This window comes from Galleria mellonella, unplaced genomic scaffold (genome assembly GCF_026898425.1).
Source record: "Galleria mellonella isolate WM207_F2 unplaced genomic scaffold, CSIRO_AGI_GalMel_v1 utg35, whole genome shotgun sequence".
NCBI lineage: Eukaryota > Metazoa > Arthropoda > Insecta > Lepidoptera > Pyralidae > Galleria > Galleria mellonella.
In genome coordinates this window covers 6,735,129-6,762,128 of record NW_026442082.1, presented here as the reverse complement: position 1 = coordinate 6,762,128, position 27,000 = coordinate 6,735,129, and the positions used below count along the sequence as shown (strand labels likewise).

At 37.7% G+C, this 27,000-nt stretch overlaps 2 protein-coding genes across 3 annotated transcripts in view; both read right to left on the bottom strand.

Annotated features, from left to right (window-relative positions):
* Positions 1-1,584: 1,584 nt before the first annotated feature.
* Positions 1,585-27,000, bottom strand: part of LOC113514243 (mitoferrin-1-like) — a 36,205-nt gene continuing 10,789 nt past the window's right edge. Inside the window, exons 3-7 of one of the 2 annotated variants that reach the window (XM_052896924.1) lie at positions 21,523-21,653; positions 20,537-20,593; positions 6,593-6,732; positions 5,954-6,253; positions 1,585-2,999 (exon numbers count right to left, since the gene is read on the bottom strand). In XM_052896924.1, the coding sequence (XP_052752884.1) occupies positions 2,829-2,999; positions 5,954-6,253; positions 6,593-6,732; positions 20,537-20,593; positions 21,523-21,653 (799 nt within the window). In that variant the 3' untranslated portion in view covers positions 1,585-2,828. Of the gene's footprint in view, positions 3,000-5,953; positions 6,287-6,592; positions 6,733-20,536; positions 20,594-21,522; positions 21,654-27,000 lie in introns of both variants that reach the window. The other variant, XM_026898271.3, reaches the window with a different exon arrangement.
* LOC113514246 (uncharacterized) lies at positions 4,553-5,946 on the bottom strand. The gene has a single exon (XM_026898273.3). It carries the CDS (start codon positions 5,189-5,191, stop codon positions 4,793-4,795), a length of 399 nt encoding a protein of 132 aa, XP_026754074.2. The 5' UTR covers positions 5,192-5,946; the 3' UTR covers positions 4,553-4,792.

Here is a 27,000-nt window from a genome sequence, read left to right as displayed (position 1 = left end):
TATGCCCCAGCTGTCATGTTATATAGTAATCTGTGACAGCCCTCTAAACGTAGGTGAAGTCTGAAGGCAAAAATAGTACATTTTGGCAGCATTGCTGCATTCACAATTTTCAATTCTAATTTAAGGTATTAAGGAAACGTTAGTATACCTATTAACAAAAAATATCAAAGTTAAATAAATAAATAAAAAAAATAAAAAAAAAACATTCGTTCATGTGTTTGTTGCGAGCAAGAAATTGTATATATAAAATTATTTGTCCTGACCGATTCATGAACACACAACCGATACCACAGGAGTTAAAACTTGAAATTTTGGCAGTTCTTGCATTTGATGATGTCAACATGCACTAATGATGTGTTTCTGGAAATTCCATCCCTAAAGGGTGAAGTAAGGAATAATCAGGTGTATGGAAATGCTTAGGGTATTTATCAATCATTAAATCATCATATATCATTTATTAAAGAAAACGGCTGAAATTTCATATACAAATTTCTAGTTAGAAACAAATATATATTACAGCGTTCTTGAAAATCTGTCCTCTACAGCATGTAATATGGGTGGATAGTAGTATGGGAAGTGTTGGAAATAATCAGCACATCCCTTCTGTAGTTTTTTATTGTACTAGCAACACTTCGTTCCGCTGCTAATTTTCTTTTCAATGTCATATCACGTACGTGTATTCAATTCAACTCCGGTTTTAAACAAGTTATAATTGCGTTTCAGTGTATCTGTATGTATATAAAATTTAACACAGTTTACAATCAAATAGTTTATTTATTGCGCTCTGATATAATAAGACCGAACAGGGAGTCCGTCATTTTTTAAATAAAAGGAATAAAATTTATTGAAAATTTAGAAGAGGCACTGGTCCCCATCACTGACAGTCCCTCCCTCCGAGATAAAATGATATGCAGGTAGTTAATTGAATGCCCCTTTTAAATATAATAATGAGTTGCCAGGTCACTGTCAATTGGCCAACTTATACTCGAATTGTCATTGATTGTCACTGCTACTTACTTATTCTATCTTCTTATTACTGTCTTGCCTGTTACCTGTTTATTCTCTCAAGGTGTACACTCTAAAAAATTATTTAAAAAAACCATAAGCACCTTTCCAACCTACTTTCTACTAAGAGTAATCTACTCATTGCACTGGTGCTTTTATACTTAGATCTGTATTAATAACTATATTGTAACTACATTATATTTTTTTTTTATGTTTATAACCTCGTAACTCCGTCAGTACTAAATCGATTTTGAAAATCCTTTTTTCTATCTGAAAGGATATTTACAGATTAGTTCTACTGAAATTGTACCTGAATCGCTTCACTAGTTTAGTATTCAAATACAAATGACTGGCTCTGCAACGGTTGAAGTAATTTTGTGGAACACGATCTTTAATTATTACACGTCTGTCATGGCGCGAATAACTTTGGTTATATCTTTTTAAATAGTCTGTCTTTAGAAGGGCTTTTTTATTCGCAGAACAAAATATACTTGGTTCTCTAATAAGCAAATAAAAATATTGGAGATCAAAGTCTGAACACCGTATAATACTGCTGCACTTACAAATGAAACACACCGATATTGTCCAACAATTTTATTACTATTTATACACATGTTTTCGGATTTTATTTGCACTGGTGCGCCTGGCGCGGCCAGGCGGACCGTTTCACTATACAAATAACTTTATACTCTTAATTTAAACAGAGCATAACTCTCAATCTATACAACTCATAAATATAACAAATACAATGAATCAATAATGTACACAAACAAAATATTTTGGTGCTCCGGGAGCTGCGCTTCCGCATGCGTCTCCACACACGCGCACGCGCACGTACATACACACGCACACTAACACGCTCGCATACACTCTCTCTGTCACTCACACACGCACACACATACATAGCACCGCCAACGTGTTTTTTATCCCGTTCATATCGAGATTTAATTGTAAATTTAGTCTTACTTTATACCGCAATCTAATGTAACAATTAAAACATAAAAATATAAATCACAATGTCAGAATAATTTCACTTTGTAATCCGACGTTCACAATAGTATAGGTATTACGCCTATTGACTACTGACTATAATCTCTCACACCCTGTATAAAAATAGATGTCTGTCGTGTGGACTGCGAGTGACCGAGAACGCACAGCGCGGGCTGCAGTGGGGGGGGGGGGGGACCTTCCGTTGATGATATCCCAAATCTCTGTAGGAGAACTCCACCGACCTACTAGCTCTCCCTCGTAATTTCAACGCGGCTGAGCGCAAGCGACAGAAATGTAACAAGGTGAAATGCCACGCATTCGCATATCGATAAAGTGAAAGTATTTTGACAACGACGTCCGGCCGCATCGGGCCGCAGTCGGCGCGGCGCGGCGCGGCGACCGGCGACCGGCGACCGGCGCCACGCACGATCACGGTCAATTTAGTCCACCGCTAGTTCCAAAATCCTGGAATTGCATCGGTAACTTGGTCGTGGCCGAACGACACCTTCGATTACCAAGTGAATACTATCGTTTCTATTTTTAGAAGCGAGCCGGCGCGTTCGACTCGACACGTGGTGCAAAAACATCACTCGACTCGAGCTGTAGAACCGTCTAAACTACAATTATAAAATGTAGGTACGCAACGTAATATATTAAAACATAAAAATACAATTTTATTAAAACAATATGTAAATTATAAATTTATGTAACAACACTGTTCACGAACATAGACCGGGGCGGCGGCGGCACACGGCCCCGGCTCCGCGGCGCGGACGATGACACCATTTGCAAGATAATACTCGACGATTTAGTTCGACGTGCGTGGTAGCGGCCTAGGAGCGCGTGAGCGTGGAGGCGGCGGCGGCGGCGGCGGCGGCGGCGGGCGGCACGTCGCCGGCGGCGGCGGCCAGCCGCAGCGCCGCGCACGCCAGCGGCGGCGCCACGCCGCCCGCCACGCCCGCGCCGCCCGCGCCGCCCGCGCCGTCCTCGCCGTGCGAGTCCAGCTATCGATGGAATAGCATAATTATTAATATAAATGCAGCAGTATCAGATTGGGTAATTATTTTGAGTAAAAATTTTTCACTACACCAAATTTTGAAAAAAATTAATTTCTTGTAGAAATGTTTCGCACAACGGTATCTAAATACTATAAAATATACCAATGAAAGTAGTAAAAAAAACGGTTAAGTATATTTTTTGTTACGTAGCATAACGTACTGAAATCGACACAAGCGTGGGCAAAAGTACATACTGCGACTTCATGAACGCACCGTCAGACGACGATGCATATCTATGTTTCGTAGACACACTACTTTGTAAATATTTTAATTTAAAGCGTGATATCAACACGGCCGCAAACCTGTTGTGCAAAATTAATTGTTAAAATCGGTTCAGAAGTGGTGACCTACTACGTGATTACGTAACAGTCGTAAAGACAAATCCGATGAATCGAGTATGTACCTCCTCTAGAATGTGCCTTAAAAACTGTTACGTCTGTATATTTTTTGCACGGAGACTTCAAAATGACATTAAAAATTGAGCGCACTAAACCGAATCATATACTCTTCCTGTTCAATGACGTTCGAAGTCGATCTAAAATGTTTCTACAGAAGGGACGCTTCAGGCGCATATACCTAGTCCAGCCATAAATTCTGTTACAAATGAAAATGCATTTTTTTTCCTTACGAGGTCTGTCCGGAAAGTTCGTATAAAAGTGTTCTGGAATGCGAGAAAGAGGAGTGGGGAGGCCAGGTAAGCGCAGGACCCCTTCCTTATGTCCCTAACAATGCTTCAGTTCTGGTCTGACCGCCGTGCGGTGCGAACTGGCTTGTCACGCCATCTGTGAAGTTACCTCTTAACGAAACCCCGTCGGCATGGAGCCCGCTTCCGTTGAAGAGCAGCGCGTCGTAATCAAGTTTCTCTCGAAACTCGGCAAGAATGGCCGTGAAAGCAAAGAGTGGAAGACATCCGGGGAACCACGAACAAAAAAATCAAGAAAATCCCGCTCAAATGTCAAGACAATGTTGATTGTTTTTTTCGATGTTCGGGGGATTGTCCATCAAGAATTCGTCCCTCCAGGCCAGACAGTTGATGGAAAATTCTACGTCGATGTGCTCAGACGCCTCAAAGCTCGTGTGGCACGAGTTCGTCCAGAATTGGCGCGAGAGGGGCGTTGGATTCTTCACCACGACAATGCCCCTGCCCACACCTCTCTTGTTGTCCGTGAGTTTTTGAGTAAAAATTCCATTACGGTGACCGAACACCCCCTATTCGCCGGATTTGGCCCCGTGTGACTTCTTCTTGTTCCCAAAAACCAAATTGGTACTTCGGGGGCGGCATTTGGGGGACATAAATGAGATAAAAAAAAGCTACGACGGGGCAGCTGAGAAACCTACAACCAGAGGACTTTCAAGGAGCCTTCTCACAGTGGAAACGGCGTTGGCACAAGTGCATTATGTCACAGGGGGAGTACTTTGAAGGGGATAAAATTGATTTACCTGAATAATTGTAAAATAAAATTTTTAAAAAACTTTTATACGTACTTTCCGGACAAACCTCGTATGTAGTAATGTAATACTAAAATGTATACCTATATGTTTATTAAAGTCTCAGCAACAAATAAAAAATTTTCTATTCGAAATGGCCACCTTTGGCTTTTATACAGATTTCTAATCTGTCTGGCCACGAATCTATGGATTTATGCATTGCTTCTAAGGGAAATTTCGCCACTGCTTACTCTAAAGGTTTTTTAAGACACACAATGTCGCTTTGTCGTTTAGAGCAGGTCAAATGAGAACTAGTCTTCAGCTCTTATAAAGTCCGGAACGTTGATTTCAAGCCAGGCTTGGGTAGTTCGTGCTTTGTGACCAGGTGCAGAGTCCTGCCAGAAGGTCCACTGTATATTTTCAAAATGTGTATTGCTGAGAGGTTTCACAATACGATCCAAGACTGTATCTTGATTTACTTTGGCTGAAGTTTTCACTCCTTTTTCACAAAAATGTAGTTTTGTGACTCCTTGATAAGACACGCCCCACCAAATCATCACCGACTCAGGATGATGACCACGTTGTACCTTTCCGACCACTTGAGCAGCTTCTTTAGAACTGTGAGCGTACACTTTATCATTTTGTTTATTGTAGTATTCTTCAATCGTGAAAACTTTCATCGGTAAAGAGAATATTTCTGTTCCTTTCATCTGCGTATCGCGACAGAAGGCGTTTTGATGGATCCACTCTCTTTAATTGTAAAGATTGATTTAGGGCATGTCCTGTATATCGACAATAAAAATCGAGCTTCAGGTCTTGTTTTTTAATATGCGACAGAGTCCTAGTGGGAATCTTCATTTCTCGCGATTAGATTTTTTGCTTCCTAATGGGGTTTCGACGAATTCTGGCTTGAATAGCATTAACAGCATTTGTAGTTCTAACAGCACGCGGTGGCCCCGATCTCCTGGTCTTCGACAGAGTAAGTGTTGTTGTATCTGTTGATAGTACGATATACGAACATACGGCTGATACCAAGCTTTTGAAGTGTCTGGAATATGACCGACGGCTCCATACTCACTTGTGCGAAGCGATCACTGCAGTCCTACTCGTATTTTCTTTAACACCCTATTCCATATTGCAATTTGATAATGAACTCGAAAAAATATGTGAAGTGGCGAGAAATTGAAAGAAATTCTTAAAATAATAAACGTGTTCTAAATTTAAATTATTAAAAAAATTGAAAAAGAAAGAATAGTTTTTATGTAACAGTATTTTTGGCCAGACTAGTGAGAATCTGAGCTCGGTACATCAACATCGTAAAGTAAAAAAAGCACATCTAAATAGTTAGTCGAACTGGCACGTTATTTCTCGCGACTTTGCTCTACTTTATGTCACAAAAAAATCAATATAAAGTCTCTGGAAATGATTAAACTAACTAGTATGAAAGAGATTAGGTTTGGCGGTGTACGTACGGCGTTGCCGGCGAGCGCGTGCTTGAAGGTCTCGTAGGTGAGCCAGCAGATGGCGGCGGCGGGCATCTGGTAGAGCACGCGCGCCTGCACGCCCTTGAAGAAGCCGAGCGGGCCGTTGGCGCGCAGCACGTGGCCGGCCGCCTCCAGCAGCCCGTCGGCGCGCGCGGCCGCCTCCTGCGTGTTGAGCACGGTCTTGCACACGTCCAGCGGCGTGGTGGCCGCCGCCGCCAGCGCGCCCGCCGCCGCGCCCGCCGCCGCGTGCGCGCGCGGGTCGTACGCGCGCGCCGGGTTCAGCGCCGCCTGGCACCACTCGTACGTCACGAAGTGCAGCGCCTGCGCGCATTGCCATCCTCCGTCACAACACAACACGACACAACACGACACATTATTCAAAAAACAGCAGGGCATCGTATCAATTTCGATTCCATTTTATTGGTTCACATTTAGCCGTCTATATAGATATTTTTTATACCCTCGTCCACCCCCGTCGAGCAAGATTTACTCATGATAAATTTAAATAGTTAATAGTTCGTACTTTTATTATAATTTGCTAATTCCTCCTCGTCTACCCCCCATTTCAAGTTCCCGTAATCAACGGACGCGTTACCTAAGGTGGCAGTAAGGCCGCGCTAGACGTACCGTGTAGGGAACGTTCATGGCGACCTGCGTGCCGTACGAGCGGTAGAAGGCGCGCAGCCCCTCGGCGCGGTACACGTGGCGCGCGCACTCCCACACGCCGCGGTACGGCGAGTTCAGCATCTGCAGCCGCTGCTTCACCACTGCAATCACACCGCACCACACCACTCGTCACCACGCGAATTGGCAAATAAGCCGACTGTACAACGACCTAGCCGATGGAAATGCTGATCGTCGCCTATCTAGACATGCGGCAGTATGTCCAGCCAAGTTAAAAAAAAAGGATTTAGCAATGCAGCAGTCGAGTGTAATATTACACGAATCATTTTGATTTTCTTTTAAACTCGTCACAACTCCAAACCTACATACATGAAATTTGACATAATTATTAAAGGTCCTCAGCTTGTCTACAATACATAATATCATAAAAGTTGGTCAATTCGTCGTTGATGTTGATATTATATAAACTCCGTCATTTTTATGACTAACACTTAAAAAATTTAACCCATTTACAGATGACCTAGAAACTTGATATTTGACATCAAGGTAATCTATTATACAAAGAGAAAATACTGAAAACTGAAAATTATTGAGAATAAGTATCAATAAAGAAATAACGAAGTTAGGTATGAAAGTAAGTGATTATAAATATAATATTTTGTTTCTTACACGGCATTGTGTTAATGGATAATAATTTTTGTAAAAAAAAATAACGACATTTTACAGGATCGATACTGCGATCATTGACAATTTTTATATACAGGCTTCATTATATATGTCTAATCAACTTTTTTTTATAATACAGGAGGCAAACGAGCAAATTATCTCCATTAAGTCATACAAGTAAGTTAGCGTACGTCCTGTCTGTACCGTACTCATACTGTTGGGTTGATATATTACATACTTCTGTTGCTTTTCTAACATTTGATTTGTTGGTAAAAACTAGCCAAGCCAAATCTTGAGCTTGGATTACATCCCAAGTGAAATAAACGCATTGTGTAAATAATTGTCTGTTAAAATTTAAGAATTTATTGTATAATACCTATTAAACAGCAAACATGGTAGTAGTACCGAAAAACAAATTTTTTTTTATATAAATTTATTTTATAATGTTGCATGTTTTTGTAACTTGTAAATTGTAAGATTTTCTACACAGAACTTGACACTCATATACAACGCATATTCGTAATATTGAATTTGGCTCTCATTTCACATGTATATTTGTGATGAGAAACACACACACACATCACATAATACACTGTGATGACCATGCTACCACTCAAGCAATGCCATTCCTGATGTCTAATAAGTTATGCCCTCGTGCCCTCTAATCTCACAATTATCCCAGCTTTCAAAGTGAATCACAGCCATGCAAATACAGCGTTTGGCTGCAGAAATACAAGGCAGATATAAACATTCAGATAATTTTTGTACAAAGTCTAACATGTCGGCTGGTAATAATATTTTCTAGAACTATCTAAACTAGGTAATATAGTTTGTATATAATTATGACCACAGCTTCCGTGCGTCATTCGATAAACGACAATCAGTTTCCGCCATCTTTTTATTGTACTTCAAAAGACACCTCGATTTGATTGTATATTATTTTTATGAAGCCATTATCCGATATCTTTGCGATTTATTAATAAGCTAATCTTTTTAACTAAATATATATTTAAATACTCAAAATGTAACGATGGCAGCTAAAATAATTTCGTTAAAATTGAAATAAATTAGTAAATAAAAAACGGTACAAGTACGATTTGCATAGTAGAAGTGATCACTTCCTTCGTGAAAAAATGGAATACGTTATTTATTTAATGCACTTAGTTAATGATAATTTAAACAGACCTTGTGTTTATCGGTAACGTTTTTACGAGCTCGTGACGCGTCCATATGATATTTGCGTGCGCGCTAGCATTTTATTAATGTACAAATAATTATTGTATGTGCTGCAATGTATGTGGGTCAGACAGGCTGCGCGTATCTATTATCTCGCACGCCTGTTTACATAGTTGTAAATGGCTCTTATCGGGCCTCGCGTCTACACAGCTCTCCATGTTATTTAACCCCAAGCTGTTAACAAGCACTCGTTACATAACTGCAGTGTGTGCCCTGCTCTGCACACGGTCACGGTACGTACATGTTCGACAGTAGACAGCACGTGGCTATGCACTATCTCTTAACACCTGACAATTGGCCACATTCTATACACACTTCCAAGTTGACCGAAACAGACTGCGCACACACATAAAGAACAAAACGCTAACTTCTATAAAATATATTTTCTTAGCCTAGCGACCACTGCAAAATTACTTCTCATAATTTTTTAAGGTAAAAAGCATATAGCTCTGTCCTTCCTTCGCGTCGCCTAATATACCCTATAGAGATTTGACTTCAAACATCATAGATCGAATACAATCTGCCAAGTCATAAGATTCATATATAGAGTGAAAAAAATTAAACGCCCTTAAAAAAGACGGGAACTGTACATATCATTTTTGGCTGAAACAGCAAAATTATTAGATGGGGCACTGATTTAATAGGTATGGGACGGTACTGTAGCTATCTGTGTAATATGCATTTGATTAGCACGTAAGCGATATTAAATACATTTTATCAGTAATTAGTATCATTAACTTGTTGAGTAGGAATTATGCGAAATCGTCAAATATCCACGTGAAGATATCTGCGCAGAGAGAAACATTTATAAGTGATGTAATATTACAATACAGGAAAGCTTTCAGCAAATAACTATTTCTTTAAACAATTTGGAGGGAATAGAGCGAAAAAAAATGTTACACTTTTTAATACAATGTATAAAGACACAGAGCATAAATGTATACAGCCATGGGTGTGAGAGTGTGCTCTATCTTAGGTTACAACAATCAGAACAGATAAAACAAACTTCCTACGTGGTCGCACGAGGAAATCAGGAATTGTTGACGCTGGCGTACCAACACGGTATACCTATTTCTAGTATGACAGAGTATTAACAGTGCACTGAATATATATATATATATAATAATAATAATTCTTTAATAAAAGCAACCAGGGCCCACAAAATTTTAACAATATTAATTTGTACCAACTATAAATTATTAGGATATAACCTACCCGCGTACCGAATTTCATTCAGATCCATTTTTATTTTAACTTTAACATTAATAGGAATCTAAATATATCAAATAAATATATCGAATGCAAAAAATCTAAATATGACAACATGTGAATATGTGAAATATTCATATACAAAAAAATAAGGAGGCTAATTTTCTCCTGTTTTTGATCGTTTAAAAATTTAAAGGAGTTCTTCACCAGCAACACAGTACTCGGGAAATAAACTGCTTTTTACATTTTAGCAAGTTTAAATTTTGTGTGTTGTACTTAGCCCTATAGGCCCCGGCATAGAATAGGCCACATCTTCCTTTCCCATGGGTGTCGTAAGAGGCGATTAAGGGAAATTATGGTGGAGGCATACCTCCACCATGGGCCACTATGGACTTAGGGAGACCAAGGGATGGGCAGCAGCGTCTCTCTTAAAACATCACCAAAAGCCAAACTGCGGTTGCCAATTCATGTGCCAAGCGTGGCAACATTAGAATAACTTTATTTCCTTAAACAAAATTAGCCTATGGTATAATATAGCTATGACCCCACACTAAGTAAAGCCTGTTTCGTGGAAATCAAAGCAGGAAATTTATTAGTTATGGTGCGGTGAACAGGGTTAATTTAATATATAACATTTAATGTGTAACTACTGGCAAAAACCCCCGTTATGGGGGAGGCTATGTTCAGCAGTGGACAGATAACGATTGATCATCTAGGGATAAGTATTAGTAGCGGCTCGCTTGCCCCTACCATCTAAGAGGGTCATTTGAAAAGTTTTTAGCCTAACATACTTAATGAAACCACACGATTTTGAGTTTATTTTTATTTTTCAACATACTCTCTTCCGAGCTCAAAACACTTTTTCCATCTACCCGGTAAGGCTTCGATACCCGTTTTAAAAAAATCTTCGTTTAACTCCTCAAAATAAGCGTCCACGGCGGATATGACCTCTTCATTTGTAAAAAAATGTTTACCACCTAAAAATTTTTTCAGCTTTGAGAACAGATAAAAGTCGGACGGTGCTAACTCCGGTAAATATGGGTGATAAGGTAACAATTCGAAGCCACATTGATGGATTTCTGCCATGGATTGCACAGAGGTGTGAACGCGCGCATTGTCCTGATAAAACAAGACTTTTCTTCTCAATAAACCTGGACGTTTTTCTTTGATTTCTTGCATACTTGTTGCTAAATAATGTAACTACAAAATGAGGGTAGTTATAAAAAAACCAATGACTTTAACCATCTTAGGCTAAGAACTTTTCAAATGACCCTCGTAGTTACAGGTTGCTTGCTTCGTCGGGTCCGCAGGTGCTGCGGTACATATGCACTCGCAAGCGACAAGGAGTACAGCGCGGTGATTACAAAACACTGGTCAGAGACAGATCGATAGCAGCGTCCACGTCCACGTGCCTCGACCTGTCGGCTGCCACCAAGTATCGATCATACAAGTTTAAGGTCGCGACTATTTTCGGCTCGGGTATCTAATTAGTGCGTTAAATTAATACCTATTTCTGTTTTACTGCCACAGTCAAGTTTTTCTATTAATTATTTAAACAAACGCTACGCAACTATACCAAGTGTCTACTCCCCTAGGATACTGTGAGCTGTAGAAAACTGAACGACGTAACAAGCAGACCAATGACACATTACAAAAATTCATCTTTGTAGTAAGAAAATAATGATAAATTGTGTCAGCGTCATCTTTTCCTCATCGTCAGGATGCTGCGTCGTAAAAGGTGACTGGGGGAACACAGCACAATGCACCAGTGTAAGCGAAGGGCAACCGGAAAATAAAGTGACTCGGCTAGCGTGCTGACACAATCTAATGTTCTTGCTTCATGGGTAAGCCCCTTATCCCAGTAGGGAGACGATAACGTATTGTTATTATACATGCAGTATATTTAGTTAATCGTCAAGTTGCGACTGGAGCACATAGTAGCTATGTGTACCTACAAATATCCTTGACACAATAAGAGCATAAAATCTATTTAACGAAGCCATTTCACGATCATTGGTCATATAGACGCAACACGGCTTACGGGGAGCGGGACATCACAGAACATTCAAAACAATAGCTCAATATTTTTATTATAAACAAATGAATTTTCAAAATTGGTGCTCCAAAAGATTATGATCTGGTTTAAGAGCCAGCACCAGCGTTCAGAGCATATAACATTGATTACCAAATGAAGGCGTCACCATATTACATTTTCACAGGTAATGTGTAATAATGACAGCCGGGCCCACCTAAAGATAAGTACGTCAAAAATGAAAATGTATATTGAAATAGAAATTTTCAAGTGAGCGCTGGCGCATGCATGCCTGTTGCAAAATCACCAATTGGCAGCTCGTGTCCGGTTTACAGGCAGCGCAACGTAGTGCCACCGCGCCAGCGCCGTTGCCGCTTGCTTTATGTACAACAGCACTTCCCGTGTTTACAAAACAACTACACATTTTCCTCATAGTCACAGAGAGACAATATTTATTGTTTATTTGGGCGCACGACGCGCAGTAGACAATCGCAGGATGATAGCGCTGGGAACTAAGTATATTTCTTCCGCTTTTGCTACATTTTCCTGTCCTTTATGTATGTAACTATGTAGTTATATTAATATAGAACACATCAAACTAACATCTGTGATGCAATTTGTAAATAAAAGTTCTCAAGCATGTATTTATCTGTGAAACTATTCTCCATCGTTCTTGTTGTATTAGCCGTCAACTCGCCACTGTTGAACATAGCCTCTCCCATAACGAGGGTTTTGTCTGGAGATGCCACGCTTGGTAGGCGGGTTAGCAACCGCAGTTTGGCTTTTGGTGATGTTTTAAGAGGGACGCTTCTGTCCATCCCTTCACCATAAGCTTCCTTAGTCGCCTGTTACGACACCCCCGGGAAAGGAAGGTGGTCTATTCTATGTCTAGGAACTACACGACTATTCTTCGTAGTCGTTATCAATCACAACTTTTAACAACAGAAATAAAATAACCTGTAGGTACGATATATCCTTTTGTCATCCGACATCTTCTACAGAGCGGCGTAGCAACAGTCAAGGACATCGTGGTCAGAAAAGATGATTCCTTTGCGCGGTTACATGTCGTATTTTGCAAATTGTTTTGTTTAAACATGTTATATTATAGGGAATCTCATAGTATAATGTCCAAAAATAGAGATGACCATCTTTACTAGTGTCTCTATATTTCTCAACTTTCTTTCATCTGTATGTTCACCTAGGACATACATTAAAGCTGAGTGGAGCCATTTCAGTGCATTTTTGGATGTAAAAATGATTATTTTATGTTAATTTTTAATTATGGTAAATTAAGTTTAATTATATGTACATTTTATTTGCTCATTTTTTTCTCGTTTGTTGTTTATATTGTATTTTTTACATTGCACTGAATAAAATATTTTTCTTTCTTTCTTTCTTTCTTTCTTTCATCTAAACAAAATCGTTCCTTAACAAGTTTCAAATTAGAATTGTTCAAATTTACAAAAGAACTACGGGCAAATGGAAGGCAACCTTTGTGACTTAGTTGTAAAGTTTGCGGCAGCAACTGTAGTAAGTACTATTGGTGGTGTCGGTGCGTATCATTTATTTGCCTACGACACATAATGTGATGATAATGATGATTATATCGCACACGTACACGCTTATCGCAGCTCGGCCGGATCATGGCACGTGCTAATTACAGCGAGTATTATTCTATGAATCGTAAGCATGCACAGGCGGAAACGTCGACGAGATTCCCACTTTTATCAGTATTTTAGCTAATTTGTTGCTATTTAATGAATGTTGCTAGAGCAGCACGGACTACGTGTCCCGTCGCGCGCGCATACTCACCGCACCAAAGCAGTGGAGATGATTCCGAGAAACGCGCCACTTAGTCGCAGGAGGAAAATGATTCTACATTATGTAGGACACAAAATCTATGAGATACACATATTAAATATTGATAAGCAAATTCAGTCGACCGATTACCTAGATGTCATTGTCTCAATCACATACGAATACAAACTGGCACGAGTTGCTAATAAGACATGTCAATATTGCTCACATCTTATATTTCAGAAATAAAAAACTTGGAACGGCGGCGTGTAACTAATGCAGCCACCACTTATTAAACATGCTACAATGTTTGCTACAGAATCACATGCCTGTTTGCTTATAATGATATAGATAATTAAACAATTTAAATATAGATTGTGATGTGTTAACTTTTACATTTTACGTACTTTCTTGTACAATTTGAATAGCGAACGAGCTGACCTGCCTGATGGTAAGCGGTAACCGTCGCATGTAGATACGAATAGCATCTAGTAAGTTGTTAATTGCTGGATTCCATCAACTAAAACGTAATATCGTATATTTATAATACACGATGCATATAATATGCCGTCGGTAAACCTATTACGCCTTTAGAATTATCGGCAGTGAAGGTTTATTCTATAACTACTTTTGAGTCTGCAATTGATTCTCAAAGATTTTCTAAATATTCTAGGTTACTAAGATCGTTTCATTTTATCAGGGAATTTGTCTACCATTTCTTTGTACTCCAATCCGACATATATGCGTATATGCTTACTTTATACTAAAAACTGCATCATCAATCATATGTTTTAAACATCATTTATGACGAGTCCAAGCTATAGATACACTACAAGGATATTTATATATATATATATAGGCATTGCGTCCGCCCTGTACACATATTTTAATGTGTATATATAAATGAAAAAATAAATATTAGATTTTTTAAATAATTTATAATAATTAATGATACAACATTAAAATTCCAAGCACGCAGTCTTCTTTCTGCGTGGGTATTTCCCATCCTGAGTGAACGGATGGGGATTCACCACATACTCTAGTTTAATATTTAAACGACTTCATAAAAGAATGATATGTACTATTTATTCGACAATTAACTATATTTTGATGTGTGCAAAAGAATAAATAAATTAATAATCTTACAATATTTAGGGATATAGATAGATAGTTTTGTGACAGCATTAATTCGTTATTGGTTTCACTTACACATTTCATGGGTTATTGTTATTGTAATATATATTGTTATTATTATAAACATTTTTTGTTTTTTTATTCTACTATTGGAAACAGTAGTTAACTATAAACAAACTCGTAAACTATTTCTAAAGTGAAAAAAAAAGTTATCCTCCTCTCTTGTACTTGCTGTGCCCAACAGGGTTCATAATTAAAGATGAAATGTTATCTACCAACCACATTATATTCCATAATGTGGTTGGTAGCAATAATAAATAAATATGATTACTAACTACCAAATAGTACATTTTTTTTAAAATGTATCATAAACTATCAAGTATTTATCTATAGACCTATATATGTTAAATATTATTATTAAATAAATTTGTTGCCGGAAGTAAATAAAAAAAACAATTTATAAGAAACATGAAATTCTATAGGTAACATAAACATAAGGGATGAGCGTTCTCACTTTTTAATTCCACGCTCGCATAAATTATCATACTAATAAACCTACAACCGAATACTATACGAGACACAAACATTAATCGCTAAAGTGAATAACACTTGGGATTTCCAGAGTACCAATTGAATAGGAATGGTTTAGCCGAGCAATATTACCTATTAACAATGTACTGTTATTATTTAGTTGCATATAGAGATGGGCAATCCACCTGGGTGGGTTTAAAGTCTGGTGGGTAAAAACCGGGTGTTTTGGGTTTATTGGGTTTAAACCCCATAAACACCCAAATTTTTGGGTGTTTATGATTTTGTACTTCATCATCGTCATCTCAGCCGCAAGACGTCCACTATACTGGACATAGACAATATTATTATGCAGCCTACAGAATAAAAAACTTTTAATTTGATTTTGAGTTTATTAAGAAAGAGATGAAAGTAAAATGTAAAACTACAGTCAATCACTGTCAGATTCAGAGTTATTACAAGCGATGAATTGTATAGGTTCGATAGGCTCTATTTCGTCTAAACTGTTATGTTCATTTACTTGCTCAATGAAAGCTTCTAAGGTATTTTCTTCATTAAACTGAATGTCCTCGCATTCAGCTTTATGTTTAAGATTCCAGTTATAACAAATGAATGAAATTTTTTCAGTTCTTTCAGTTGTAAGTCGATTTCTTTTGTTATTATGTATGTAGCCTTGGATACTAAAGGAACGCTCAGTGGCTGCCGAAGTACAGGGAGCTGATAGAATACGAATCGCTACTTTGCTTAACTCAGTGGAACCACAAATACCTTTCCACCATATTAGGGGCTCAATGCTATCTAATGAGCACCATACAAATCCTCTGGCCCAAAAGTTTTCTTTAGCTTTATAACACGCCAAATCTGCCATTACATTTGACAAACTTAAGTGTTGGCTTAAATTGTAGATAAACTCCATACCCTTAAGTTCTTCCTCTTGAGTAAGTTCGACTCCTAGAGTCCTGGGGTCTAGAATATATGCTGCAAAATGTATTGGCCTCATTGCCATATTGCATCTTGAAGATACTGATGTTAGAATCTGCTGTTTGCTTTCTTCGCTCAATGTCGAAATCTCATTTAATGCAAAACGTATCTTAGCTTGTACATCTCTAAATGTAATGTATGTGCGATGCAAACGATTCTGGTCGCTCTCTAAGTAAAATATGCTTTCAGTGACTGGTTCCAAAATACTTATACATTCCCCTGTCTTCGTCCAGAAATCATCACTTAGAATTAAATCTTTAATATCTCTTGAAATTACCACATCTTCTCTAACTGTTAATATTTGCAAAGCTATCTTATTTGCTTTCAAACTTTTTAACGAAGTAACATGACTTCCCCATCTTGTAGCACAAGGCAATTTTAGTGTTTGTGTAGAATCTTCACCCTGCCTTGATTTTATCAACAAGGAACTTAATCGTTGACTCCTTTTAACAGTTTTTATTATATTTATGGCTTGCATAATAAACACAGTTACTTCTTGTATCTTTACAATATCTTGGCACAACAAGTTAAGGATATGTGCACAGCAACCGAGAGGAACAACATGTGGATATTTGAGTTTTGTTAATTCGAATGCCTTTTGTATATTTCTAGCGTTATCGCCAATAAGTACAAGAAACTTATTTGCTCCATACACTTTCATTACTTTTTCAACTTCTTGGCTAAGGTATTCACTAGTGTGAGGATTACTTTCTGTATTCAAACTTTTAACGTATGCAGGTTGAGGTTTTGATATAAGAAAGTTTATTATTCCTTCATTTCTTAAATTAGACCAGCCATCGCACTGAAGGTGTAAGTAACTACAAGCATTTAGTTCCTCATTTAACTCAAAACGCATTTCTCTATATATTTTATCTAAGTATTTTGTCGCTAAAGCTTTACGTGAAGGTATTTTAAATTTTGGTTGCAATTTTTCGAAAAATTGTATCCATAAAGGATGTTGCACCATCGATAATGGCGTCCCTGTTACAAATATAGCTCTCGCTAATTCTGTTTTTATATGATCATCGGTGTCTTGAAACTCAGCATTTATTGTAGTGTTAGCAGACGACGAGGGGCTTATAAAAGAATCATTTGTCTCTATCTCTGACAGTCCAGACATTTTGGTTTTGGACGAGCTATCTTTTATAAGTTTCATAGAGTCTTTTAATGTTTCTGGAGATTTTGGACAAGTGATAAGATGTTGAAGCATTTTGGCAGCATTACTGAATTTGTAGACCTTATTACAAAGCTTGCAAGAAACAGACTTGTTTGGTAAAGTACGGTAGTGCTCCCATATGCGTAAATCTTTAGGTCTCCCCATTGAACCTAAAAAATGAACGATGATTAGTTGGTCTGACGAAAATTCAACAATAGAGTGCCTATTTTTTTACAATGATTATTTCTTGTTATTTACAATAAATTTATTAAAAAAATAATAAAATAAATACAAAAAACCTTTGTAAAATTACATCTCCTCGGAGGATTAAACGCAGACGCTAGTTTATTATCGTATTGTTCTGTATTTTTCTCAGCAACTTCTTTAATTCGATTAGGTACTTACGCATATTATGTTAAAAATAAATATCTAGTACACATCTTAGGCTATCCACCATTATTATCCAATGACGACTCTCAGCTAACTATGCACTATCATCCAAAATAAACGTGTATGGAAAATTTTATCCCAGTCGGTTGAGGATTGAGGATAATTGCATCAACATACGAACATACCTACATACTTTTATTTACATAACGCAAGCTAAATAAAAGCTTGTAATAATACATCTAATTTTAAGTTAAAATTGTTAAGTGATCATGATATAATTGTATCATTCAAAAATCCACTTACCTTTAATTATTTCTTGTTAAGTATAAATATTATTTCAAATCTGCTCCCTTAATATGCACTTTTTTACTGCTTTTCCTACCTAACACGTTACCAGGAAGTCACGTTACCAGAGTCAGAGTAATAGTGAACACGTTTGACAGTGATTGTCGTCGCCTCATATTCAGCGTCGACGAATAGGGGAATCCCCAGTCATAATGTATTGCATGCGTGGCGGTCTTACTTCAAATCCATAAACAAAGAGATAATTACAGAACTCGATACTAGATGGCGCTGTTTTTGTTTGAAGAAAGTTTGCGGGCTAAAATACATAGAATTTCATCAATGACTTCCACAAAGAACAACATTTCTGTTTTTTCTAAGTCCGTATCTCTTCCGTATATTTCATAAGATATAAGCTTGGGCTACATTGTTATGCAACGTGATTTTGTCGCTGTCTTGCTAGCAGGGTTGACAGATATACGATTTAAATGGTACTCATACTATTATTTGTCTATTTTTTAATGTACGATCGTAAAGATTATGATCGTAATTCGCACAAAAACATACGACTTTTTGGTTACCTGGCAACATTTTTATTATGAAACGAACATGCTCACATCATCAGTCACATGCAACAATTTATTGGGGATTTCCCCTTCACATCTGGCAGTCCTGCTTGCTAGAATATAGGTAAGTCAGCCACAGTTACTGACGATCGATATTTAAAGGGTATTGTTTTTGTGCTAAATATTTCATAAAAACGTTATTTAATACTTTGTGGATTATTAATTTAGTTGATAATCACTGGAAGTAAAATGGATGCTAATTTGAGAGATCAAGATCTTCGTATAAAACAGTTAATAAAAGAAAATCTACGTAAGTACTCTTTTTATACCTAGGTAGGTAAGGTATAATAAACACAAAAGGTACTTAGATCGCGTGTGTTCGAAGCATTTATTCTAATAAATTTAATTTAAAATTGTAGAAAGAAAAAAATGTCTGCCAAGCCGTAGCCGAAGCCGATCTCCAAATATATTTGGCGATAGTGAGACCCAGTGTCCAGATGATTTACCCAGCGTCGTCGCAACAAAGAAAAGAAACGAGGATAAAGTAAAAGAAAATTTACTGAAAGAAGAAACAAACTGTTCTAAATGCTTAATTTATGGAGAAGAGGATAAAAGAAATGAGTATTTCGGACTGTTAGTGGCTCAAGAATTTAAATATATACGGCCATGTGTGCGAACGAGGTGTTATGAAGAAATTTTAAAGTATCTACGGGAAGCAAAAGGCCAACATGTTGATCAACTGCAACATGAAAACACTGAAAATTAATTACTTTCATTTTATTATATATAGATTTTTAAAATTTCCTGAAATATTATTAGTTAACGTTTTATTTAATATTGTAGAATTGATCAATACAATTTATAAAAATAATTTATTGGTATTACTTACATATTTTCAAAAAAATACGTAAAAACCTATTTTTTTGGGTGATTATGGGAGTTTATGGGTGTTTATTGGGTTTTTACCAAAGCACCGGGTTTAAACCCGGTGCTTTGCCCATCTGTAGTTGCATACACATTCATTAGTTATTTGTAGTCATAATTTATTTTTAATTTAATGCTACTTAGAATGGCTAATAAGCTGACGGCACGCCTGAAGTAACGTGGTAACTTTTGCACTATAGACATGAACGGTACCAAGGACATAACAGAGCATCTTTGTCTCCCATGATACTCTTCATGTATTGCCATTCCTGAGTTTCCATTCCCATTATGTAATGTGTAGAAAATAAAATAATCATATTTTAATTATTTACAACCTAGTTTGTTTGTTAGAATTATCATTTGTCTGCATCTCCTCTCTATATCCTCAACTGGCCTCCTAACGTGCCGCCTTCTATCGCTGTCCTCTGCCACTGTGACGTTATCCCGTGTCCACGTCGAGAGCAATATTGACCATACTTATTTTAAAAAGGCCAATAGATTAGTTAACATTCATTCCGCTCCTTCATTTATGATAACGCGTGTCATCTTCGAGGAAAACAACGAGGCGGAGTGGCGCTGCGGCCCGCTCGTGACCGCCGCACGCACTCACCATGCAGCAGCCTGCCTACCAACCTACGTCCTAAATTCAGAACACAGGGATGGCTCCACAAAAGCAAAACATAGCAATATAAATAGTTGCTCGCAGTTTCACCCGCAACCTTCATCTCTCATTACCGTGGGAATTTCGGGAATACCTTAATACTGATCATTTCAAATTTTATTTTTCTAGAACGACCGCCCGTTATAGACGTGCAACGGACACTGTCTGACAATTAGTTTGCGTTATTAGATAGATGCGAGAAATGTCTATCGTCCGGAGCAATACAATACAGGTGTGGCAACACTTCCGCTATTGCAGAAGTAGAGAAGAGAAAAAATATTTCTATATTTAGTAGGGGTGTTTGGAAATTATTATAGGGTAACTCAGGACATTTCATGAATGGTAGTGTTAATAATTAAACTATCGTCATCAATAAAGCACTGACCTTCAGCCGGGTTAGAGACCGCATCGTGCACCAGCGACGCGACGCAGCCTGACAGACCTGTAACATATATAAACGTCCTTGTTGGTTCAAACATTTTCCTTCACTTACAAATATCTGAAGCTGATGTTGGAAGTTCGCTTTTAAGTGATCCATTGAATTAATGACAGTGGCACTGAGCAAATTAAACACATCAAGTTCTGTGTGATAAATAGGGCCAATACATTTAAAAAAACACTAACTTATTATAACGTTTTATCTTTTTTTTTCTATTTTTAACTACGAAAAGGGCACTATTGACATCAAAGTAATTAAACCACTACTTTGTATATATGAGTCCATAATCACTTTAGTTGAAAAGCAAACAAACTGACACATCACCAAATAAAAAGTTTATCTCCTGTGCGACATACAAAATACTTGAATTATTTATATCTGGTCTATCGGGCAGTGATTTGTGCGTTAATACAAAGCACCGCCTGTATCATGGTGGACGCTCAGATGTAGCCGCTCTCGACGAGGGAAAGGAACCAAACCTCTTGCATTGAAGCAGCACAATGATGATAGAGTCTGGTAAGAGAATGTTTTGTAGCTCCCCTGGGTAGCATTTCTGTCGTGTATAATGTTTGATTCGGTCTAAAGAATAAAATTAGAGATTGCACTGACATATTACCCTAATACTCTGAAACGGCGATGTGTAAAGGACGCCCTGGACACAATATATTCTGTGAGTTCATGCATTATTAATCACTAGCACTAGCTCGCAGCTTCACCCCCCTAATATAAGGTAAAAGTATCTCAGATATTACGAACCACCTGTATAACAAACATTCAAATTCGTCCATTCTATTAAATGTGTCGTCCGGGTAGCGCATTCCGTACCATCTATACTCATGTACACGTATTTTTTTGGGTTCGTTCTTTGTTCCATCATTGTCACACCTAGATGACAGGAGCGGAGGTGTAATGTCTACTTAGAGCAAAGTTACCGTGCGTGATGTGGTCGTGCCGGTGCCTGGTGAGCTGCGCGAGGGTGTGCTTGATGTGCTCGTAGGTGGCGAAGTAGCACGCGTGCGCCGGGCCTGCGCCCAGCACCACCGCCGACATGCCGCGGATAGGCCTGCCAACAAACCACCTCTGTTATCATTAACAGTTATTATCATTATCATGAAATGTTTGATGCATTCATGTGCATCAAACATTTAATTAATAATGGTAAAACTACAGAGTACACTACAGACTACACGACACTATCGTGCTCAGGAACGACAACCCATGAGGGGTATCTCATGAGTATCACAATGCATTTATATATCTTGTAATGACTCTATCTACTGTCTGCGATAGTGAGTTTGACTTTAAAAGTAATCCATTTTCGTCGTATCATCATGACCGAGGACGGCGGCTGTCGTAGGTGACTGGATTAGCAAACCCAATACTGTGTATTGGATACGACGGGTCTCAGATCGCTTACCGTTTTCAAGTAAACATATTTTGCGCAATTACTGGCGCACAGCGCAATTATGCGATGATTTGACAACTACAAAAAAAACAAGGTCGACTCGAAAGCATCGCATGAGCTTCTTGTTTTCCTGTTTATTTAGAAGTCATTTATCATTTTTGGGCTCACTCTTCTAGTGGATAGAGGTTTTATTGAAGACTTCGCTTCGAAAAACAGCAACTTCACCCGTGACAAAATGAATATAGGAACAATACGGATATTGACAAACAGCTGGTGGAGGCGAGCAGGCGATTGTTATTAATTGTGACAAGCAGCCCCACGGCTAACAACATAGCTATGTTAGTTCAACATCTACGCAATCACCCCTGCAAACCATCGTGATTTATTTCTGGTAAATTAGACATGATGAGCCCGCTGATTTTACTAACCCCTAATACTGCTACTGCTCTAGCATAAACTAACAGCGCAGACGGAGTCTCCTTTCCATTTTCACCCATACACACACAACTAGTCATTCACAGAAATACACTATGTCAGGAGCGAGGGAGGGGATCATATTTAGGCGGAAGTGAGACAGCACCATCGTGTGGTGAGAATGAGATAACACTACTATTGGTGGGTCCAGAATACGACAATATGGAACGAGTCGGAGCATTCGGAGCAACACGACAGGGCGTTACGTCAGCGGCGATCAAGACCTACACACCACACGACGTGTGTAATTTAATTGCCGATTAATTTTCCGGTGACAGAAGGTGCTGTTGACGAACAAAATTAAACATCTAGCACAACTATAATTATTGTACTGGATTCAAGTGTCGGTGCACACATATTATACGGAAAGGGTTCAATTGCACATGCATTTCATTGCATAAAGTGTCGCGCTCCCTCCTCATCGCTTGTTTATTATAACTTTAATCCGTTACTTTGTTTCGTGACATAACGTAGTACGAGTCCTCTATCCTACTCTCCTCTACCTTACAGGCATAAGTACAGAATATAAAATATAGGCTAATACTAAGAATTGATAAAGATATTATATGTGTCAAGATAGATATATATTACAGGAAAAATAAAACGATGTTCTCGACTAGCATGCTTTTTGATAATTTATCGAAAACCAATTTCATTCTGCGAATGCGGATTCTAAGGAAATGCTAATTGTAATAATAACAAATATTTACCTATTTCATATTATAAGCAACAATAAACACATTTGTACGTAGACAATTACATATCTACTAGCTGGAATAATTCAAATCTAAACAAATCAATAACCTATTATTGTTGAAACACTTTCTTTAAGAAACCCTTAGTATTTAAGTATAAATTGCACTTATGTTATTTTATTAATATTTAACTTACTAAAAATTTTGCGTATTATGAACAAAAAATCGGATGGGTTGTTATTGTTACTAAGTATCCGGACCCATCACACCAACTGCGCCAAAGCATTGAAGGTCACTCGATAGTTGGCGTCACCTCACCAACTTATTCATTGTCCGCCACGCTGGCTAAAATTATTCGTCTAATAACAAACCAAATTGAATCGATCGAATTTGTAATTTAAGTATTAGGTATTTATAACCTTATTTGTAGTACAAATTAAGTAAACCAATAGTTTATTTACATGACTACAATTAATTGTCAGAGGAAGCGTGTTGGAATTTCACGTGATTAAACTTAATGAATAAATATACGGTCTACATGTAACGAAACGGTAGCATAATTACTTAAGGAGGCTAAAAATGGAACCCGAATGAGTCATTCTTGGAATTGATGCCTGTCTGCCTGGCGATAGCATTTCATTTTCGTCCATTAAAAAAATTGTTCCCTAATGATAAACATTGGTGAGAGATAAACCACAGCAAATTAATTAATGAGGTAAACTCGTCTTCTGTCAAGCCGTGGAGTGCTAGATTTACTAATAACAGCTACATTGCTTAATGCTACAGATGATATAATAGATACTGTTATGACCCCCATTACCACATCTAGAACAGATGCTATACCATATTCGGAGATAATATAAACAAATACATTTTAATTTGCAAAAAACAATCAGTGAATTAAATTAACAAAACATACATATGAACGATGTTTTGTAATCACATTAGATTTTGCTTCGCAATACTCGTAATAGTTGATTGCATCACAATTTAAAATGGCGAAATTGTTAATAATTAATAAACGGACGCAGGAGTTGGACCATATCGATCGACCGTAAAAAAATCTAAATCAGTTGAAAATTTGGAACGTAATCCAGTAACATGGATAAAAAATACAAATGGAGAACCTCTAACTGAATTAAGAGATTATACATTCTATTTGCATGGTTATGTGCCTGTTGATGAGGTTATATCAATACAGAATATGACTTTTTCCAGTGCTCATTATTTTATTATTCGATATTCTGTTAGGTATTCCAGAGTACATAAGCCTAAGCAAAATATTTCAGTTTTGATATTGGAAAGGCAAGGAACACTATACTTTTAATAACTTTAAATCAAACACATATATTTCAATGCTTTAAATAAATGTTTTAGTGAAGTACATGTACATATATATACATCTTAAGTTCTGGCTGTATATTGGACAGAACAACGTCCTTGAACATTAAACTGCGTAATTTGCAACAAAAACAAGATAAGTAGAAATAAATCATATTTGATTCACTAGAATCCTCCTGCGTAGCATCCGTTGAGGTGAACGCCAGTTAAAGATATAACGCGAATGCGTGTGGTGTGAGTGGAAACCGCAGTTTAAGTTCCTCGTCGTGTCGACGGAATTTGTAATTGAAATTAACCTTCGACAGTTTCTCCGTTGCTTATTTTCCTCAAACATACACTACAACAACACATACAGCTGCAATTTCCTAACAAAAGCATTTTTAATAAAGGCAATTTAGCCGCCCTCTCTATTTGACCTTGAGATGTGGCACGCATGCGCACCTCAGTCATCCACAAAAGGGCTGGCTGATGTGAGGATCGTCGATACAAAAGCTTCACAATCGATGTATCAAACAGAAAATTGGTATCAGGTTTAATGGAGGTACATACAGAGAAGTATTAAATAAAGCAAACGAGAAGCCCTCGAAGAGTTCAGTTAGCACAGTGCACCAATGTCGCGAGGTGGTCTGGTCGCGATCACGGCGCTGTGACGTCACCTCGCATGCCGAGCAATCCGCACACACCGTGCTACATATTTGCTGAACTAATACTACTCGTTCAAGATAAGATATTGGTTCTTGTTACACTTAACAATAGACATATCAATTCAGTTGCGACGAAGGAAACAATTAACCGAATAATCTTATTTTATACAATGTGTACGAGTATGTACCTACCACTACCACTACTATGGTTGCAAAAACCGCACAACTTGAAAATAATATATTATTACTAGGTAGTCGACTACACATTATATGTAACAACCGTACCAAACTAATAATAGTATGTATGTGAAACGAGTCTATTAGTTTCAACTTCAAGAATCGTAAAAACAATAATAAACGGACTCCATAAAAAGCTGTTTCCTTGCCCGTGCAAGAAAATTAAAAAAAAAAACGTGGTGACAATAATGTTTTTACTACTAATTATGTATAAATACCACATGAAGAGTGAGTCTCATAAATATCATGGTAGCTAATTTTTAAATAATCCCAAAATATAATCATTCATTTTAGTTTAATGAAAAATAATTATTATTAAAAATTATCTTCATGCGTTCAAATAACGGATCGCGCTTGTAGCCGACAAAACAAGATATATTTATGACCCGAGAAAAAAGGAGGATGACCTACAAAAAGAAAGGATATCCCATCAAAAATAGCAAATGTAAAAAATGCAAAGTCTCACAACGAAGTGCTTGCAACACACAAAGTTGCTAGAACTCGTATAAAAGCAAGAAAGTTATTTTAGTTAGTGTCTATGGAAGCAGCTATTCAACATCTGTTAAAATTGTTATGTAATTAATTAGCTAACAACATTTTAAGTATTTGATGGTATTAAATAATAAAGATGTAGGAACATTTGACATGGCGGGCTCAAGTAGCAAATAAAGATAACAACTATGTGACAAAAAACACAAGTGTTAAATTTCCAAATACCAACTCAACCTTGATAAATATTTAGGTAATGACATTATATAATATTTTCAGAATTCTTATGATACGCTCATTCATACCCAGCTGCAATGTGGTGTTTGTAAAAATTATACCATTTTGACTAGCCTTCTGTTAACTACTCAACACTGTTAACCATTTCATACAATAGTAATACAGTCTTTGTTCAGGTTACCAGAACCCACACTATTATTGTACAGGCTATTATAGTTACAGTACTAGTATAATTACGTTATAATCTAAGATTGCAATACGAGTTCAGGCTGGGATCTTTCTACATGCTACCCAGTACAATGGTTCATGTAAAAAGAATCCAGCCTATCTGCTAACATGGCCATGATGTGGTTGCGGCTGGCCTGTAACTCTGAAGAGCAACGACTCAGGCTCACGAATGATGGCATAGAAACAGATCACACGCATTTCTGCAAGCATTCCCGATGCAGAATGAAGGCAGTCTCAACAACACCCGGAAAGCGTTATTACGAGTATATTGTACTCTTAGGAGTGTTGTACGATTTTTGAGTATATCTCGCACTTCGACGCTGGTATAAAATGACCGACGAAATGCTTTAAAACAAGGTGAGCACGTTAACACTAAATAGAAATTGGAAAGAACTGGGAAGAACAGAAGTTTTATCCATTGGTCATATTTCAGAAATATGCAATAGATATAAAATATTACATAAATCCAATTTCCATCGTAATCATGATACGTTAGTAGTATTACATGAATGGAGGTGAAGATAATCGGAGATGTGTCGTTATCGGCCGCGCCGTGCCGCGCCGGTTACTGTGCTCTTATCATTGCGCATCTTTCGCAAGCATCGCCCGTCTGACGAACGGAGACACCGCTCGGTACCGGTGGCTGGAGCGCCCGCCCCG

What these genes read in the sequence shown, in the direction of transcription:
- LOC113514246 (XM_026898273.3), bottom strand. Translation starts at nt 5,191, where the DNA reads ATGAAAGGAACAGAAATATTCTCTTTACCGATGAAAGTTTTCACGATT.